At 42.3% G+C, this 19,749-nt stretch overlaps 1 protein-coding gene and 1 long non-coding RNA gene across 2 annotated transcripts; one reads left to right on the forward strand and one right to left on the reverse strand.

The window, feature by feature from the left end:
- Nucleotides 1-55: 55 nt before the first annotated feature.
- On the forward strand, nt 56-3,851 carry LOC134550679 (uncharacterized). Its single transcript, XR_010080395.1, has 2 exons — nt 56-3,490; nt 3,536-3,851. It is a non-coding gene; the product is annotated as an uncharacterized LOC134550679 (long non-coding RNA).
- Nucleotides 3,643-12,057, reverse strand: LOC134550678 (delta-1-pyrroline-5-carboxylate synthase-like). The gene is made up of 7 exons (XM_063397408.1): nt 11,373-12,057; nt 9,706-9,843; nt 9,401-9,596; nt 9,132-9,253; nt 6,062-6,248; nt 5,374-5,469; nt 3,643-4,433 (listed from the first exon to the last, which is right to left on the reverse strand). Exons 3-7 carry the CDS (start codon nt 9,471-9,473, stop codon nt 4,252-4,254), a joined length of 660 nt encoding a protein of 219 aa, XP_063253478.1. The 5' UTR covers nt 9,474-9,596; nt 9,706-9,843; nt 11,373-12,057; the 3' UTR covers nt 3,643-4,251.
- Nucleotides 12,058-19,749: the final 7,692 nt, after the last annotated feature.

Raw genomic sequence — 19,749 nt, forward strand, 5'->3', positions numbered from 1 at the left:
CCTGCAACGGGTTTCATTAAAAATACGCAAGGGCCACAGCAACGCAAGGGAAGTGCTTGCTCTGCTCTTTAAAACAGGAGTACTGCACTTAAACGTAATTTACCCCGCATTAATTCTTCACCATTATGACCGTTTTAGCAGGAACTTCAGCAATGTTTTCTTCCTGGTCAGGAGTTTGGATACAAAAAGTTCCCCAAAGTAACCCCAATGCTTGTTTACCTCTGTAGTTGTCTTAAAACACGTGCTTGTAAGAATGCTTTAGAACCCTAACACTGCTTTGTATATTAGCATCGTGTAACATACACCACTAAAATGTTTCAATTCACACTTTGACTAGGCACAATTTTGTCTCTGGCACTAAATACACCCGCATTATGAAACACTCCACATACTCACACCTTTTTAAACCTATCATCTTACAAGATCTTTAGAAATCACAACAGAATTAGGAAATTACATTGACCAAAGTTTCATCAGAGAACTCCAATATTAATTAGATTTCAATCTAAAGTGAAATGTTCTACACTGCTATATCACCCTGTGAAATACGAAGTTTCATGTCTGGGATATGAAGAACATCTGTGTAGTTGTAGTTGTGGAACACGGACATGGGACAATTATAAAGACGAGTTCTAATAAACAGCCGAGGAAAGCATGGAAGGAAGTTTTTGAATAACTCATTTGCTTGCAATTACTTATTATAAATCTGAAGCTATTCTGTAATACGTGTCTTTTAATTATAACTTTAGAAGCTTGCTTTGTATTAAAGAATTTTTAACTGTAGTTTTAGACTGTAAAAAGGCTTTTAGACAAAAGAAGGAAGTAAGGAGGGCCTCAGGCCTTTTCACAGAAGGTTGGAAACATCCTGGATACAAAAGAAGGATTTCAGCTCACTGATTTATGGTTCTTGAAAATGGAAACTGGACATCACTATTGAAGATTGACAGACCTGGAAAATAGATACTGGACCCCCACATCTGGAAGCTGGATGCCACCACCTGGGATACATATCCTGGATGTACATCCTGGAATACTGAAATATCGAAATAGATCACAATAGCGTATAGAACTGAACAGGAACCAAACATTACCACCACAGATTTATGACTGTTAGATATTGAATAGTGACGTTAAAAATTAGAAATGGAAACTGCTGAGAAAAGCTTATGAATATGTATGAATATAGCCAATAAAATACCAGCAAGTCCAGCAATTGGTGTGCAGTTGGAAGGGAAAATCCTTCTACTGTACCCAGCACGCTGTCTTTGCTCACACTTTACCATGCTAATTAATTAATTATTAAATTGAATTGCTGCTTGATATATTGGCCGTGTCAAGCATCTCATTTCTAACAACCCACAAATTAATTCCCAGGCTGTCTCAGTCTGTTAGAGACTAGAAACTCTGAAGACTATTCCATTTTGTCTACAGAACATGGAAAAATAGCAACTTTTTATCTACTAAACAGTGTTTTCCTGGATGAAAAGAAGTGCACTTGCAAAGGAAACAGTAATAAAAAAAACCCCAAACTTTTAATTTTTTTATTAACCTTTACAAGTTAAATAAAACTTGATCAGTGCTCTCATTCCCTCACACTCAGCACAAAGCCTTTTTTGTAAGGCTTTTTATTGTAACTTTTTTCCAAACCTTGAAAAAATAAAATTCCAGGCTTTGACCAAAGAATTCATAAGGCAAATAGGCAGTTAAAAGGAGTAGAGTTTTTACCTTATCTAAAAGCCTGTAGGCTTTAAAAATTCATTAGAAATGCTTGAGCATTCAAATTTACACTTAGTTTTTTTAATTCATGACAAGTAAAGGTCTATCAAATATTGACTTTGTCCAGTTCTACCTTAACACAGCGGAAAGAACAGAGATATTGAGCCCCACCTGTAAAAGACAAGGCACATTCAAGACCGAGCCCACTCCACTACCACACAAACTACTTACTGCTCCCTGAAGGCCAAGAGCCTGGCGCCCTCAAAAGACAATCAAGATAACTGTGCCAACTCTCTACAGCCCAGAGAGGAACTGTATGGTCTTTGCCAAAAGTATTTAGATCAATGTACTACCACACCACCCGGAGGCTGTGCTACCTTGTCCTTAGTATTGCTACACCCCTGGGCAGGGCAGCTACAACCGTGACACGGACATCCAACACCACAAGCACTGAGACTGTGTGATAAGTGCATAAGCAAAAATGACTTCCATAGGGAACATGGCACCCATCAGCAGAGAGGTCCAACAGTGCCATGACAGTGCAGGTGCTCTACAGCAGCCCTGCAAAGTGGTGACTGCTGCAGCCATCAGAGGAGACGTGGATGAGAGCCATCAAAAGAATGATGGATGAGCAAGAAGCCAAGCTTTAAGACAAAAGACTGTTATTTACCTGGGGATGCAATCCCCAGAGACAACTCTGTCAAAAGAGAACTCACAGAAGTGGAACTGAAGGCACCACCTGGCTCACCAATGTGAGAGATCACCGCTCAGAAACAATTACAATATGACAGACACCAGACAGATCCACACCTTAAGCTAGAATTGGAAGACAAGAAAGGCTTGACAAAGTGCTATGCTGATGTGGCAATGTACCTGCGACTCACGGGAGGGCTACCAAGGTGCCTGGTGATCACTTAGAACTATGGAGACACCAGGACCCGAGGAAGGTAGAGTGTACAATGCAGAAGACAGACTTAACAGAGTTTACACAACACAGACACATGCTGGAACTGCCTTCCTAGGCACAGTCCTCACATTGTGCTGAGAACTAATGTGCTCCCTTGACCTGCTCCTGAATGGCTCTCTCCCGTACACTGACTTTAAACTCCTCCTTGTAATTCCCAACCTTGCCTCCTATCCCCTCAGCATCCTTCCTTCCCCTTCACTTCAGAGGAATGGGGTTCTGTGGCCATCTTCCTTGCTATTTGCCAGCAAGCCCAGGCAGGCGAGCCTCAGTATTACTGCCCTGCTCTAGGGCACGCCCGCTGCTGGATGCATGTCCCATGCACCTGGGGCCGAGTGCACGCACGCACTGCCCGTGGTTGCAACAGCACCGTGGCCCTCATGACCAGGCAAAGGCCTCCTCATAACCTCTGCACTGAGACCCCTTGGTGCGATCTGAGCTCCCCTGCCGTGCCACCTTCAGTGATCAGGAGTCATCCACACCTACCGAGGCGTCCCACTTGCCTCACCCATGTCCTCTGGCCCTTGGCATCTGCTCAAAGGGGAGATGCACCCCGCGCCATCATGATGCCCCTGTGACCGAGAAATGGGTGCAACAGCACCAGATCCTGAGCATGGTGCGTCCGCCACCCATGCCAGGACAGCAGTGAAGAGCGGCGGGCAGGAAAGGAAATGGCGCCCTGATGGGGCAGTAGCACACCGGGACGCCCCGGCAGCACCAAACTGAGCAGGATGACCTGCAGCCGGTGGGGAGCTCTGGCCGCCAGCCGTGCGGCAGGGCTGCAGGGCACCACGGGAAGTGTTCGTGCAGGTGGAGAGCTTCATTCTGGACAAGCCATCATTGAAGTGCTTGCAGGTGGAGAGCTTCATTCTGGACAAGCCATCATTGAAGTGCTGTCGGAGTAAGTTTTATATTAAACCACAGAAATAAAAGCTTTTGATACAAATAAGTAACAAAATTAATGTAGCAGACAATTATTTATCTACAATAGTCAACAATACAAAGAATTAGATATAAAAGGTTTTTTGGTCAAAAGCTTATTATACATTTGGAACATCTGTCCCCCTATCTCAAGACTGATCAAATACAAAGAAATTAGGCATAAAGCTTTCTGGCTCTCAAGAGATGCCATGATCCTAAGACTGAAAAAAAAAACCCCTCAAAACCAAAACTACAGAGTGTGTTCTCCAGAATAGATACTTGAATAAAACAAAACTTAGGGAAAAAAAAAAATTAAGCTCCACCACCATATTTGCTACAGGGAGCACTGGGATAAAAAAAGGAATGTAGTTGATACTGAAATCCTTCCTTATGTTACCTGTATGATTTGAAAATAATCTTTCCTTGGGAGAAGTGAGGTTAGTTTGCAGATACTGTCTAAGGAACTAAAAGGAGGGGGAGGGGATTCTCATTGATGGGATCATTTTGTATTCACTGTACTGCAAAATGACCAAGAACAACGTTTCTGAAGATTGAAGATTCTGAAAAACAAACTCCATCACCAGAGATTATCCTGAAGCCTGTACCTCTTCAGGAAATAATTATACCCCTGGGTTTTCTCCCCTGGGTTTTTAGCTGGCATTTCTCTGAGGGAGAGGGAGGTTTTCATGAAGATACTTCATGCTCCCATGCTCTGAAAAGTCAGAAACAACATGATTATCCCCCCTCAGCAACCACTTTGTAGTTAAGAGTCCTTCAATTCCCACTGGTCCACGTGCATGGATCCGCGAAGTACTAATTCCCACTTCAGCACCTGTAAGAAACACCCAAGATAAAGGTAGTTAATCCTCTGATGATCACTTCATACTAAAAGTTTTTGCACCTCTAAGTAAAAAAGCTGCCTGCCTTTCAGGGGCCTGCCATTCTCTGCTCCTCTCCAAATACCGGTTCCATTTACCTGATAGAGAAGCTTGAGGAGATCAACTATTACATTATAAATTGTAATGTTTATATAGTTCTGGCTGCTACAGTAACTTCCAGAAAGAAAGATGCAAGAGAGAGCGAGAAAGAGGTATCTCTTACACTGCTCTCAGACTGATCTAAAGGCATAATCCTTAAAAAAACTAAAAAGCTAAACTGGTAAAGATTATGATCTTACGTCCTTTTTTATCACATTGAGGAGATATTGGAAGACCTTAACTGGAATTTTTCAGTCACATGGAACACCGTTCCAGCTGACACAGTAACAGCGGGTAGTGGGAATTTCTGATTCTCTACCTCATCAAAGAATGTTTCCCTTGTCTTCTGCAATTCATGGTAGGTGCGTCTGTTTATTTAATCAATTGATACTCAGTTTGGTTCCTGCCCTTCATCCCTTAACACTGCAGGACTGCCACACTGGACAGGATCTCAATCTGCCCAGCAGGACTGAAGCATTGCATTCTTTACAGCATCAGTAGAAAGAGAAACAAAAGGAAAGTGGTTCAGCAGTTTCACATCCTGTATTGCATTGTTCTATCACTATATGCATGCAGCATACTTTACTGCAATTGAACTGAGCTTCAAAGGATTAAAAACATCTTTATGTGGATAAAATTTCTAGGCTTCAACTTTTTGTACAGTACCTTTCCTGAAAATCTTTTATTAGACAGTAAGATAAGAGACTAATTCTATCTTTCAGGGTTCATACTGTCACACTTTACACACACAAGAAAATTCTGTAGTCACAACCCTGCAAATATCTTCCCTCTTACCAAGTCCAAACCTATAGCCATCAGAGAATCGGGTACTGGCATTCCAGAAAACACAAGCGCTGTCCACATGCTGGAGGAAGAACTCTGCTGTTTTCTCTGGGAAAGAGGCAGAGACAAAAATAAAATCCATTGCCTACATTATGATCATGTATTCCAATAAACACAGCAGCTCTCTGTTAGTCTCAAACATGGAATTGTTCCAAATACTGAGAAATCCTAAACTCAATTGCTATTGCAGGTAATATTTGAGAACTACAATGCAGAAATGCCACATGCAAGATGTGAACTTGGACATCAGTAGCCCTTAGCAACAAGACAGACATTCAAGAGCAACTCTCTTTCCAGAATAAATCACTAGTTCATCAGGTCCTGTGACAGTGCTTACGGTATCAAATGCATGCCTTTTAGTGGCATGCATTTAAACTCAGCAAGAGGTATAGAAACAGAAGTCTACTTGAGTCACATTGGCCAGCTGCAGATCAACATGACCTTAACTGCAGCTGATTCTCAGAAGTTCTGGGCTTGGTTTGGTTGGAGAGTCAACTTTAGTCTTGGCACAGCTCTAAGTAAGGTTTTGAACTGGCACAGACCCAAGAGACAAACTACTACAATGTAGTTAGTTGCACTAACACCAGGAATTAGCAGTCAAACCAAAACAGCAGCTTAAAGAAGGAGCCTGGTCACTAACCATTCTCTGTGATAATAACATCCGTATGGGAACTTCCATACTTGTGGATATGTTCAACAGCTTCTCGAACGCTGTCCACTACCTCAATGCAGCACTCTAGGTCCCCATATTCTGTGCACAGAGATTTCACTTCTGAAGGACTGAATGTCAAGTAAGATGCAAACTTTGGGCCAGCATGAATCTTCACCTGCAACACCAGAAACATTTTTTTGTGGCTACTGATCATACCAGAGCCTTTCAGGTGAAAGTGTAGCTTCTTGTACTCAATATGGGATAGACACCCCTCCCTGTGGTGCTGTGCTTTGGACTTCTGACTAAAACAATGTTAAAAATACACCAATGTTCTGGCTCTTGCTGAACAGAGCTTGTACAGCATCAAGATTCTCTCCTCCCCCCTGTTCCATCTCTGTGCCCCTGGTAAGAAGATTGGGAGTGTGCAGGAAATTGGGAGGGACACAGCCAATAGCTGTTCAGAACTGACCAAAGGGCCATATAATGTCATGTGCAGCAATACAAATGGAGGGGAGGGGGATTTTGAAGAAGGTAGGCATTACTCAAGAGACTGGCTGGGCATTGATTTTTTAGTGGCAGACAGCAAGTAATTAGCTTTGTCTTGCAGGTGTTTTGGGGGACTGGTGGGTTTTTACTTTTGTTTTGGAGTTTACTTTTTCATTGGGTTGTTTCATCCTCTTTGTCCCCTTTCTTCTTCCTCTTTCCTTCACTTATCAAACTGTCTTTCAACCGACAAGGTTCCTTGCTTTTGCTCTAATTTTCTCCTCCTGTCCCACTTGGAAACAGGGGAGAGTAAGCAGGCAGCTGGATGGTGCTCAGCCACCAAGTGGAGTTAATCCACAACATGCATGCAGCATAAGAAAAGAACACCTATACTTTAGGAAACTTTGCACATAGATGAATTAGCTACAAGGTGCAATAACTGACATGTAAAGTTGGCTACCTACCATGACAAACCCCTAATTCGGGACTAATTTGAAATTATTTAAAGCATTTATAAATGCTTTTAAATTATTTAAAGTATTTATTTGGAATAATTTAAAGCAATTGTATCACTTAGTCACCAGGCAGACAAGACCAATACTTCCAGTACTTCCTAGCACTGCTAGGAAAACAGCTACAATACAGGCACCAGCCTTTAAGACAGCAACTGCAATGCAGAGAATAACGAAAGGAATGCTTCCAAGTTTGCATCTACAGAAGTCTTAAGATTTTGAATGACTTTTATCCTTTCACTTTATAAATTGATACCAGCCCTCTCTGAAGCACTTCTCAGACACAAAGGAGTTACTAGGTCCAAACCCAAAAAACCACACAGATATTTTTTGTTTGTTATAAAGAAGATTTTAACACATTATCAACCTTTGCTAAAGCACCTAAACAATGAGAGATAATTTAGAACAGATACAGCACAGAAATTCCATGCAAACAAAACACAAGGAACTTTGACAAGACAAGCATAACTGGGAAATAAGTCCTAAGTCTACTGAATGTGAAGGCTTTTGAGATGGTATCTGTAAACCAGCATTTACTTGTGCAACTATAAATTACTTTAATTGCATAATCCTGCCCAATATTTGCATGTTTCTTGTTGTCAGGTCAGATTAGAGAGAGAGAATATCCTCTCCACTGTGTAAGAGGATGGATTAGGGTTGGTGGTGGAAATGTACTAGTAGTCATATTCCTCCCATACAAAATACAAACATCTACCCTGCACTCTACCCTTCCCAACAAACAACTGAACAAGACATTAAAAAGCCCCAAACATTACTTGTTCCTTGACTACTTATCAGCTTCGCTTACTCTAACCCTTTTAACATCATTGAAACATATGACCTCTCTATCCTGCATTAATCACTGCCTGTGCACTCATGTATTTGTCAAATACACAGTGCTGTGTGAAAACCCTTGATTTACGTGCAATTCATACTACTTCACGGATATTTCTTCCTGATGCATTTCTACTACCTTTACTGAAAAAACATTGCTTGTGTCTGAAAAATTAATTAGTATGCTGGCCTTCTGATTTCCTTTCACATACCAGGAGGGAAAATTGGTGGGAATAAAGGGCATGCAAGAGGAAAATTTTAAAAAACACATGTATGAAGCAAATTCAGAAAGGATAAAAACAGGAAAGGAATTCACTTGGGTAAGTGGCACCGGGCTGGCAGAACCCCAGCTAGCTCTGAATCCTGGCTGTGCCAGAGGCCGTACCCAAATCTGCCAGCAGTTTCGGGTAACGGTGCAGAACAAGGCTGTACTTCTACTGCAACAGGTGTTGCAGAGTCTAGGTTTCAGAGCAAGGACTAGAGAAGGGTTATTCCATATGATTTCTCAGAGACCTTTATTGCCCAAGAGGGAGGGATGAAATAAAGAGGACGTGCCAAAGCCTGTGTGCACTTTTAACCCGGTGACCAAGGGGTGTGAGACAAGCAGGTAATTGGCCCCAGGATAGACGGACAGGTGTTTTTCTAAAACATAGGGCAGGGTCAGGGGAAAGATGGACAGCTGACCGAAGCTTACAGAGACAGGGTAGGGGCAGGAGAGGTGGACAAAGAGACAGGGAGGAGATACCTTTGGATGGTACCTGACTTATGGGGGGGGGCGCGGGGGGGAAGAGTGGAAATAGGGAGGAACCACTGGGATATGAAACTCCAAAACAGCTTAACAGAAACCCACCACCACAGGTAAGAAGCTAAATGAACAGATTCAGGAAGACGAGGCTTTGCATCTGGCTGAATTTGAAAGGGGAGAGAAAGGGAGAGAAAGGGTTGTGTATATGCTTTTATGGCAGAAGATTATTTTTGCTATATACAAGGAAGTATATAGCAAAGGTATCCGGTAACAGCCTACAGCTGTCATGAATAAGCTGCTTTCAGATAATTTCTACAGAAACACTTGACACTGTGTGAAGAAGCAGTTCACTGACGTGTACAAAGACACATATGGGTAACTGAAACGTTATGCCATGTAGACAGGGCTACACCAGCCAGACCAAATGCTTCTACAGTTTTATTAAAAAAACCCAGACAAAAACCACAAAGTATGAGTGACTAACCTGTTCTACTCTCAACATGTCTATGATCTGATCAAACAATGGTGTTCTCAGCAAGTCTCGATGAATTAGGAGAGTTTCCAGAGCATTACAGGCAGCAGGGTATTCACACTTTGAGTCTCTAACTGAAGTTTAAGAGTAGATAATTGGTTACATAACATTTACAACAAAGATTTTTGGATATTATATAAATTATAAATTACCATAACTACATTGCAAACTCCAAAGTTCAATTATATCCATGAAATTCAAGTCACCCTCCCAGAGCTTACTTATTTGTGTGACCTTCTCAACACTGGCATCCGTGTCAACATACACATGACAGATCCCTTCACTGTGTCCCATCACTGGAATTCCCTTAGCAGCTTTCTGGATATTCCTGACTAGCTGTGACGAACCACGTGGAATGATGAGATCTATCAGCTTATCCAAACGGCAGAGATCTTCTACTTCCTCTCTCGTATTCACCTGTGGTAGTTGCAATACAAAGAGTTTACAGTTTGAACTCTCAAGTTTTGCTCACGCTTTTTATACACACCATAGCAAAGAAATATTTGATTTAACTCTAGGCACTTACCAGTTGCACTGCATCTCTGACTCCGTGAATAGAGAGTGCTTCTTGTGTCAGATGATGAAGGATTTGATTGCTATGTGCTGCCTCTTTTCCTCCTTTGAGTAGTAAGACATTTCCACTGGCTATGGCCAAAGCAGACACCTGTTAAAGGAGTTTATTATGGGGAAAAAAACACCCTTAAATGTAATCTGGTTCTTCTGTCAGAACAACATCCACAAAATAAAACCAGAATTTTTTGTTCAGTTGACTTACTCAATATCAATCTACAGTTTTCCTTTCATGGCTCCAAAAAACCATTACAAGTAGCAACACATTTATGCCTAGAAATTAAATTTGCTAGTTTCAAGATCAAACTTGAGTTTTCAGGATACTATTGCCATGGGGAAACTAGAGTGAACAAATCAGAGGAAACTATGGACATAGGGCTTCATACGAACTAGATAGCTGCGTGGGCAATTACACCAAGGAGAATAATTATAGGAGCAAGAACTCTTGTCTCTAACACAATTCCAGCAGAGAGTGGCAAATAAGCTCTTCCTAGGAACAGGAAGAACATTTTCATCATGCTGTCTAGAACAGCAGTCATAAATAGACAAAACGTCCTCTAAGTGTGGAGAAAAAAAAAATTGAGTCAATAGCCCAGGATCATCTTTGCTTCCATGTTTATCACCAGAATAAACCGGTAGACATTGCTGTCCTTCTGTTTAAGGTGTCAGACTGCACCCATTTAAGTCTAGCAATGCAAGAGGTTTTTGTTCTTTTCTACCTCAGAGTATGTCAGGTGTGATAAAGCTCATTGTCAAAACCTTTTCTTTAACCCATTTTTGTATTCTTTGTCCCAACTTCGTTCACAACGGCCTCACAATTTGTCCACCTACTTAAAAAAACAAAAAAATTTGAAAGCATGCACTCCTTTGGAAAATAAAATCACCTCCTCTCCAGAACCTTTAGAAAAAACAAACTCAGTATGTAATTTTGCTGAATTACTATCCTCTGGGAAAGATTATATGTATCATTATCATCACCTGTATACATCATCACCAAACCTACACTCATTAGAGAGAGTATCTACTGTATGTTGAGATGCAAATGCCAAAATCAGCCAGGCTCACGCCTAACAAGAAGGTAGCTTGACGGCACACTTTAGATTCTGATTCATAAAATAACCAGCCAAATACATCTTTCCCCTTCTAGCATCAAATGTAATAATAATCAGAATGCTTGGTATTCTACCTCATTTGAAAAGAATATTAAAAAATAAGAAGCACCTTAGAAAAACACACTGAAGTATAACTGTCTGGGAAGTCTGCCTTACATAACTATCATGTGTCTTTTTAACTTAAAAAAATAGACCTTAAAAAGCTATCTGATTGTATTTTAAAAGTACCTTCCAAGTATCTGCCCCTCCAGATCAGTATCACAAAGGAAAAGTAAACAAATAAGCTTATTTAAGTAAAGAGGCATAAGATTAAAAGAAAGGTTTTGACCAGGTTTGAAAAAATAAAAAGAATACCAAGAATTAAGACTCTGTTATAAACGCCAGGACAAATTTATTGCCAAATTCAATAGTTTGGTTTATTAACATCTAAATCACAAAATTTAGAATCAAATTATAACAATTTCAAACAATAAAAACAAAACAATACGAACTCCACGAACAGCAAACTTACTTGACTGAAGTTCTCTCGGGAAAAGTAGAGCCAAGGGTGACCCCAGAGACACAGGACCTGGCAGCCTTGTTTCTAGCTGGGTTCACAAACTTGCTTACTTAAAGACCTAACTTAAATATACTTAGTTTCCTCTTCGGCAACTTTCTTCCCATTGTTTCTCTAATCATTGACTATTAACTTTATTTACATTAAATCTCGAAAGGGTCCCCGGGCACATTCAAATGCTAATGTCCAGAGTTAGTCCTTGCTTTGAGTAACTGCCGTAGAGGTGTGTGATGACCGGTGTAAGTCTTTGCTGGCACGTCTTTGCTGGCACGTAGCGTTTGACCTGTTGCGAGTCCCGATGAGTTGAGCTGCACGTAGGCAGGGGCAAGTCGTTCTCACTTTCCATTTTTGGAACCCGGAAGATCAGGGAGGTGCTTTCCAGAAGTTCGTGAAACGTGCGGGTTTGAGCAGACACACACATACTTTTATATAATATATATATCACAGTTCCCAATCTATAATTATTTATAGAACATGAATTAAACAACTATATTTCCCACAACTCCCCCATTTCTTTTCTTTTGTCAATAATTTTAATTCATGTTTTGTATTTAACTTAATTGTTTTCTTTTTTCGAGTTTCTCGTTTCTTGGAGAAACACCTGACCAGCGATTCCTGAACCATGTTTGCCTTTTCTGCTTTTCTTTTATCTTTCTAATTCCCATGTCCCTGACTGCTTTTGAGTGCCAGCTAGTTACTTGTGTCTTAACAGGGGTAACTTTTTGGAGGAGCTTTATGTCACAGGGCTAGCCCTTCACTGAGCGCACAGCTTGGTTCACACCCCCTAGAGTGATCCGCAGAAGCTTCTCTCTGTCTGGCTCAGCGTCTGTCGGGTTGCAACTGAACAACGGGGAAGTTTCTTCGCGACAGCAGGGGCTCTCTGCTCGGACCCTCGGGGTGGTTCGGACGGTACACCTCTTTTTTTTAAAAATTCTCTACTGAGATTACTTTACTTGCTCTGCTACTCACGGCACTACATTAGTTCGACGGCACTCTGTGGCTAACACTTGGGCTTTTAGATTTAATTTTCTCTTTAACTCTTTTTCGTATATTGAATACTACTTGGGATAATTTGGTTCTATCAATCTCAAACGTGTGGCACAGTTTAAGAATCGCATAGTTAGAGTCTGTTTTTCTTTAGAACACCTGGGGCATAACCCCAGCGGCCCCCCCACCCCTACTTGCAGTGCACTACTCAAATTTCAAGACAATAATTGTATTTGAAATGGATATATGGATTGTAGGGGCATCTAGGTTCAGAGCAGCGCATGGATATTTCTTCTGCCATTTGTTTCTGATATCTTGGGGTTGGAGTTCTTTCTTTTTAAATTTCTGGAGCTTCGGATTTACTCTTCCTGATGTTCTAACACTTTCTTTCTGGTTACTCTTCTCTCTCTCAGTCCTCCTTGTCGGGTGGTTATTAAGTTTCTTTTGAGGCTCTTCTAGGCTGCAGCTTAATGTTTCTAGGGTGTTGGCATCCTCGGTGCAGCCGGACCCTCAGATCTCCGGGGGAAGAGATGACCTTCCATTTGGGGTTTTCCCTCGGGGCTGTTAGTTTCTTAACCCTGGAGGCGTGTGTCTAGCCTCTTTCAGCTGTTCGGATGGCTGTATCTGTAGTTAAAAGGACAAGAAAGGGTCCCTCCCAATGAGGGGTTAATGACACCGCTTTCTAAGCTCTGATCAGTACTTTATTTCCTGGTTGTATCTCATGAATATACATCGAAATCTTGCAACTTCTTCAGATTGAATTTACTTAATACAAAATTCTAAACCAGCTCAATACTACAAGAATATTGTATAGAGAGAATCTTTGTCATGTCTACTATTCAGAAAATCTGAATATTAGAACAAGTTATCTAATAGTACATTCACACTTTTACCATAAAAACAATTTTGTCTTTGGATCACTATGATTCTCACTTCACTATTCACCCAATGTACTATACAATCCAGAATTTTTCCCCTTTTTTGTACTGTTACAGGAAAAATCAGAAAGAAAATTTTACTTTTTATTAAACGAGGTTTATACTGAAACATACAAACAATTCTTTTTACATCTTACTAATACTTCTGACAATGTCTACTGGATATATAGCGAGTAAACAATAAACACTAAGACTGCTCTAAATCTCATAGTATTAACACAGGTTTTAGCTTTTTAAAGAAAAATTCAGTTTAAAAAAATCATAGATGAGCACAAACAATTTGGGCTTATTTCAAGAATCAAACTCAGTACATTCAGAATGATTTGGCATACAGACAAACATTCATAAAACTCAGTATCTTACAATGCTCGGTGACAACAGCAGTTTCTAGGACAATCAGCTGTTAAGGTTACACACATCTTCACTCAGTTTCTACAGTCTCAGTGTAATGAGTTTGCACTACTGCTGATTAACTGAACTACAAATTTATATTCTAGACCCCTACTCAGCACATTCTCAGATACACACAGCCAAAAGAAGGACGCAACTTGAGTGAGACAATGGGACCACCTTGTCTTTATTTTCGATGTGCACCCTGCTATGGCTATTCTCACTTAGCCTCTAAGAAGCATCTGCCTTTACAACTGCTTCTCACCTTTGCTTCAGCCACCCTTAATGATCAGCAAAATTAACACAATTCTAGAAGTACTATCGGACCTTTCAGCTCTGCTGTTAGCTTGATGGCGACACTTCTTATTTTGGTTTGTAATTCCACTGCCTCGTAGCAATTGTGACTACACTCTTCAGATCTTCCCCAGGACCGAAACTGGGCGGGGTTTCGAGCAGCAGCAGTACGGAGTTCTAACTCCGGGGAATTTACTAGAATTGCCTCATATTTCAATAGCCGGGATTCAGTAAGCCATTTAAAACATACCCCACCGGTTTCCTGGCTCTCGCCCACTCTTGTGTAAGAACTCCATACGCTGTGTGATTGCTAACATCTACGAAAAGCTGGAACTCCCGGTTAATATACCGGGGCAGTTCTCGTCAACTACTCGTGCAGATTTGTCTACAAACCATTTCTCACAGACAGGATCAGCTGCAGACCCCTATTTCAGCGTGGCAAGATACAATCCTGCAGCAGTAGCTGAAGTGACTTTTTTACTTCATCAGAGAGCTAATTCAAACAATCAGTGAGCAGTAAGCAAAATTTGTACAAATTAAGAGAAAAACTTAAGACCTCACCCATAATCCTGGGGGAGTATTTTAACAAGACAGAAAAAAACAAAGCACACCAAATAGAAGAAACTATTACAAAGAGCAGAACTTACTCTGTAATAAACTATACATTACTTAAATTCGGAACTTAAAACTCAGAAAAGTTTTCCAAAGCCAGGAGTCACTGTAAACATCAGGCCCCGGTAATCAGACAGCTTTATCTAGTACAATTATCAGAACATTAACACTACTACTTTTTACTTCAGTCTAAAAAAACTTCACAAACTTAGCTTTTCTTAACAAACAAACTCGAGATAACTTGTGCCTAATTCCTAAAGTAAAGCTCTTGTATTTGCTATTTATTCTTGCGTATTATTAAACTTAAATACACAAGCAAACACCGACTAAACTTAACACTGGTGACAAAATGCTGCCTCTCATACATCACTTACTCTCCACCCCTGAAAACACAGGCACCAGGGCAACCTCAAGGTTCACATCCTCTAAATTGAGGAGCAAGTAAGAAGACATAATATCAAAGGGACAACACAAACTATCTCTTTCTAAGGAGTCAATAATTAAAATTAAGAATCCCGGTTCCCAATTAGATAAAATACATGCAGAATAGGAACTGCAAAGAATAAAGAAAAATCTTGTAACTACTAACACAGAGAATTATACTACTTTCTCAACTTAATACTAGAATCCTGACTCCAATTACTATTTTAACACTATCTCGACAGAAAGATTTAGTTTCCTGCCTCTCAACAGCTACTTTAATTTTGGCTTCACTGGCTACATGCTTCAACTTTTTGAAAGAAAAACTGAAACACACAAAACCCTTGCAGTACACAGTCTGCTAACACAAATGCCATATTCCTGCTCAAGCTAACAATCTGAATTCAAAATGTAGCAATTGTTTTAAACATAGACGAGCTACATCTACCATACTATCAACCTTTTGATCTGCACAAAATCCTCACATGCAGCAGACAGACAACTAAAAGGAAGATATATTTTCAGCTTTTTAAGAACAAACACCTAGGTATTTCTTACGCATAAGTATAGCTCTCATTCTTGGTCTCTTCTCTCAATACTTTTATCTATTTTTGCTTCTTATTTCGCCTTACAGGGCGGTTTTCTGCCCCGGGCAGCCTCGTCTAGTCACTTTAAAACTGCCGCTTTCCTTCGTCTCCCGGCAACTATGGACTGACTCGCTCTGCCGCTTGCGGGAAGGGGTGGGTTTCGTTCTATTCTCACGTTAGTGAAAAGAAGAAAAAAAGAAAAAAAAACAACTCCGCCGATCTCGTCTAGGAGAAAAAAACTCTTAAAGCAAAATACACAACTCTAGGGAGTCTCTAAAATGTATTCAGCTTGAAGTAAAAGATCTACTACCACTAAGGAAAAGAGTAGGCAAGATTCTTTTTAATCTCTTTTCTATCTTTTTCTCCTTTTGCAGACTCACGTGAATTCTCGCATTTCTAATTTGCACGCTTCCCAACACCACTAGTTATTCTCTAATGCATTCTAATTCACTTTTGGTAATTTCTGTTTTGCTCTACTGTCAAATTTCTTACGGGAATGCTTCTTTTCTCCTGTTTTTCTTCCCGGGCCATTCTTGCTCTCACACCAACTGTCCCACCCCGAATCCCTCCCGGGCTCTTCAAGATCTCCTTCAGGGGTCCTGGTTTTAGCTAGGGCTCTAACTGGTGTATACCTGTCTGGTTTATTCTTCCACCCTTCGTTTTCCTTACTCTTCTTCTCTTTTTCTCCATATTTTAGCGTCGGTGGCCGAGGTGCGGGGTCAGGACCAGAAACGGGGGCAGGATTCCCTCTCGGGAATCTCCTTGAACGGGAGGGAGGTTTCTGGAGTGGCTGCTGAGCTCGGGGCTCCGCATGGGTCTCGGATGGCAGTGCTAACTCTGCCCCTGAGAAGGCCGGGGAGGAGGAAGTGGTAGGGGTAGGGGCTGGCAGGACGGGGGCCACCGAGCCGTGAGAGAAGTTTATCTCGTAGTCCAGTTCATTCCGTGTTTCCCTTTCTTCAGAACACAGCTTTACTCGTACTTCATACTATAACAGAACATATGCTAATTCTTCAAATTCTCTCCTTTTCTTCTTCGCTACATGTTCCCACAGAGCTTCCCACGCCCATTCGTCAAAAGTACCAAACACAGGCCATATAATATTAGGTCCTATCTCCTTTCCTCCCCAAACATTCATACACAAATAAATCATCCGATCTTTAGATGCTCCTCTCCTAATTGGGCATTCTTGCCAACTTTGCAACAACTTTCTTAATGGACTTTTCTGAGGAATTTCAAGAGCAGCCCTCGCTGAGGTTTCTCTTAAGGAATCCTCCCGATCTCTGCTGAGATCTGATCCCATACTCCCCGTGGCACAGAAGTTATGGGATACCAAAAATTAAATCCCGAGTTTCTGAACTCGATGCCGTTAACTTAATGATCTAACGGATGACCGTTCCGTGGATGTTCGGTTAACGGCGGGGCTCTGTAACCGCCACTGAAAAAATTAAGCGACCCCCCTGGTCGCGGTCAAGAAGGCTTACTCGTCCCCGAACTCAAAAAGGGACGTCCTCTTTCCTTCAGGACCCCCTGGTGACCTCTCCCACCCCGTCGGGTAACACTCACACACGAAGCGAAATATCACACGTTCCAATCGCTTCCCCGTCGGTCGGCCGTGTCCCTCGCGGGAGCAGCGGAAACGCGACCTTAAGGTCCGCTCTTGCTTCGTGATAAATCACGTCTCATTCACACACACACTCACACGCACATACAAGTTCTCAAGCACTTGGTCACCCCCACTCAACCACGCTATACTTACGGTCCTTTTCCTGCGTGGATTCTTCGTGCACTTAGATTTTTACGAGTGAAACAATATCGCGGTTCCAGGGGAAAACCCCTGCTGAGTTCCCGAGCCCCCCCAAGCTAGCTTGTCCTAATGCCTAATCCCTTTGCTGTTGTGGGTTCTGGGTTCGTAAAGCCAGTTCGTTCTTCCGGACTTACCCGCTCTGCCAGGCCGCTTTTTACGGCGGGGCGCCCCCCGGTCAGAAGCAGGGATCCGTAGAATATTCAAAACTGGCCCCGCTGTTGGGCATCAAAATTGTTATAAACGCCAGGACAAATTTATTGCCAAATTCAATAATTTGGTTTATTAAAATTCAAATCACAAAATTTGGAATCAAATTATAACAATTTTAAACAATAAAAACAAAACAATACGAACCCCACAAACAGCGAAACTTACTTGACAGAAGTTCTCCCGGGAAAAGTTGAGCCAAGGGTGACCCCAGAGACACAGGACCTGGCAGTCGGTGTCTCTAGCTGGGTTCACAAATTTGCCATGTTCGAGGCTCGGTTTTTATACTCTTTATTCTGTCTCTGGCAATATTTCCCCATACTTCCCTTTGTTTCTTGGTTAGTTATTCAAACCCAAATTCGTCTCCGGTCAGATTGAAAAAGAGCTCCCCTCCCAAGTCCATGTGTTAATATTCAGTTTTTATGGATCCTTATAGTTGATGAATGTTTGAGATATGGGTGATATTGTTTGATGGTCTGTGAAGGTGGCTCCCGAGGTGTGAGTTGCTGATCCGGCTCATCTCAACAGGTCCCCTCCCAATACTTGAGAAGGCTGCAAAGTCTTTTGTTCCCTTCTGAATGGAGACGCCTGATTTTCAGGGTGCTCAGTTTCACCATCTGCTGCAGAAACCTCCTGAAACATAGACTTTTACCTGATATAAATTTATACAGCTTTTCCAGTTTATCATAAGAACATGAATTAATCATCTCACGTTTTTCAAAACAGCCCAACCCTCGAATTGATTTCATTGCACCATCAGGGGTATTGGCAGGAAGGAATGTGGGCTCTAATGCTGATTATGCAAGCGTGTCCTGGTTTGACACTGGCGAAACACCAGGCACCCAAAAAAGCCCTGTGCTCACCTTCTCTTGCTCTCAGCTGGGCAGAGGAGAGGGAAACAAGAATTAACAAAGGGCTCGTAATTTGAGATGAGGGCTGAGAGAAAAAACACCCTAAGTGTAAAACTTGGTTCAAATGTAATGGTATTGAGTAAATCTATTATTAACAGAGTAAGAGGACGATAATGAGAAGTAAAATGAAACTTTAAAACACCTTTTCTCCCCCCCCCTCCTTCCCACCGACACTGCAGTGAGACAGGGCATGGGGGTTTTGGTCCCTTTGTCACTCCAGATCTTCTTCCGTTTGCTCAGGGAGAGGAGTTTTTTCCTGCTCTGTCATGGGGTCTCTCCCACGGGATTCAGTTCTCCATGAGCTTCTCCAGTGGGGCTCTAAGCTCAGGAGCAGCACTCCTGCCAGAACTGCTGCAGCCTGAGTCCCTCCCCAGGGCAAACCTTCTTCTCAAAGCTGGTACAGCGTGGGTCACTCTTCCACGGGGTGCAGTCCTCCAAGGGCAGGCTGCTCTCGTTTGGAAGCAGGGCTCTCTTTCTCTCTCCACGAGCAGGAGCCCTCTCTCTGCACTCAGGTCTCCCACGGGATCACAGCTTTCTCTGGCACGCACCCACTCCAGCTTGAGCACTTCTCCCACAGGCTGCGAGTGGATTTGTGCATCCCCTCTGCACTTCATGGACTGCTGCAGGACAGTTTGTTTCATCACAGTCCTCACTGCAGCCTGCAGAGGAATCCCAGCTGGGATGTTTGGAGCACTTCTTCCCCCTTGTTTCCATTCTCCTTGATGCCAGCATGTTGTGTCCCCTCACATGTCCTCACCCTCCCTCTCTTCTCTGACTCCAGGAAAAACTGCTGCCCATGGGTGCCACTGCCAACAAATTGTCCCAGCTCAAAGATTCTTCCAGAATTCCGCAGTGCCCAGGGCTTGATCTCACCCGGGTTCCAGGCTGGGAAATCGCTCGCCGTGTTTTCCCCACCGGCCAGACGACCCCGTGGAGGCAGCGCAGGCTGCTTTGATTTTCTGCTTAAATGTGTCCTCACCGAGGCGTTACCAACCTCTCCAGTGGTGCCAGCAGCGTGTCCATCTTCAGAGCCAGCACAGATTAGCTCTGGCAGACGTGCTGGAAGCTTCCAGCAGCTTCTCACAGAAGCCTCTTCCTGTGGCCCTGCACCACTACCAAAAACCAGGCTGTGCCAAATCAGCACAGAGCACCTGATTGCTGTCCTTCCCTTGGGCTGGGGGA

The sequence above is a fragment of the Prinia subflava genome, chromosome 5, assembly GCF_021018805.1.
Source record: "Prinia subflava isolate CZ2003 ecotype Zambia chromosome 5, Cam_Psub_1.2, whole genome shotgun sequence".
Lineage (NCBI taxonomy): Eukaryota > Metazoa > Chordata > Aves > Passeriformes > Cisticolidae > Prinia > Prinia subflava.

Coding starts and splice junctions, on each gene's coding strand:
- LOC134550678 (XM_063397408.1), bottom strand. CDS start 9,473: ATGGGACACAGTGAAGGGATCTGTCATGTGTATGTTGACACGGATGCC. Junction 6,249..9,131: donor ACATGTTGAGAGTAGAACAG/GTTAGTCACTCA, acceptor CTGGTGTTGCAG/GTGAAGATTCATGCTGGCCC. Junction 5,470..6,061: donor TGTTATTATCACAGAGAATG/GTTAGTGACCAG, acceptor CCTCTTTCCCAG/AGAAAACAGCAGAGTTCTTC.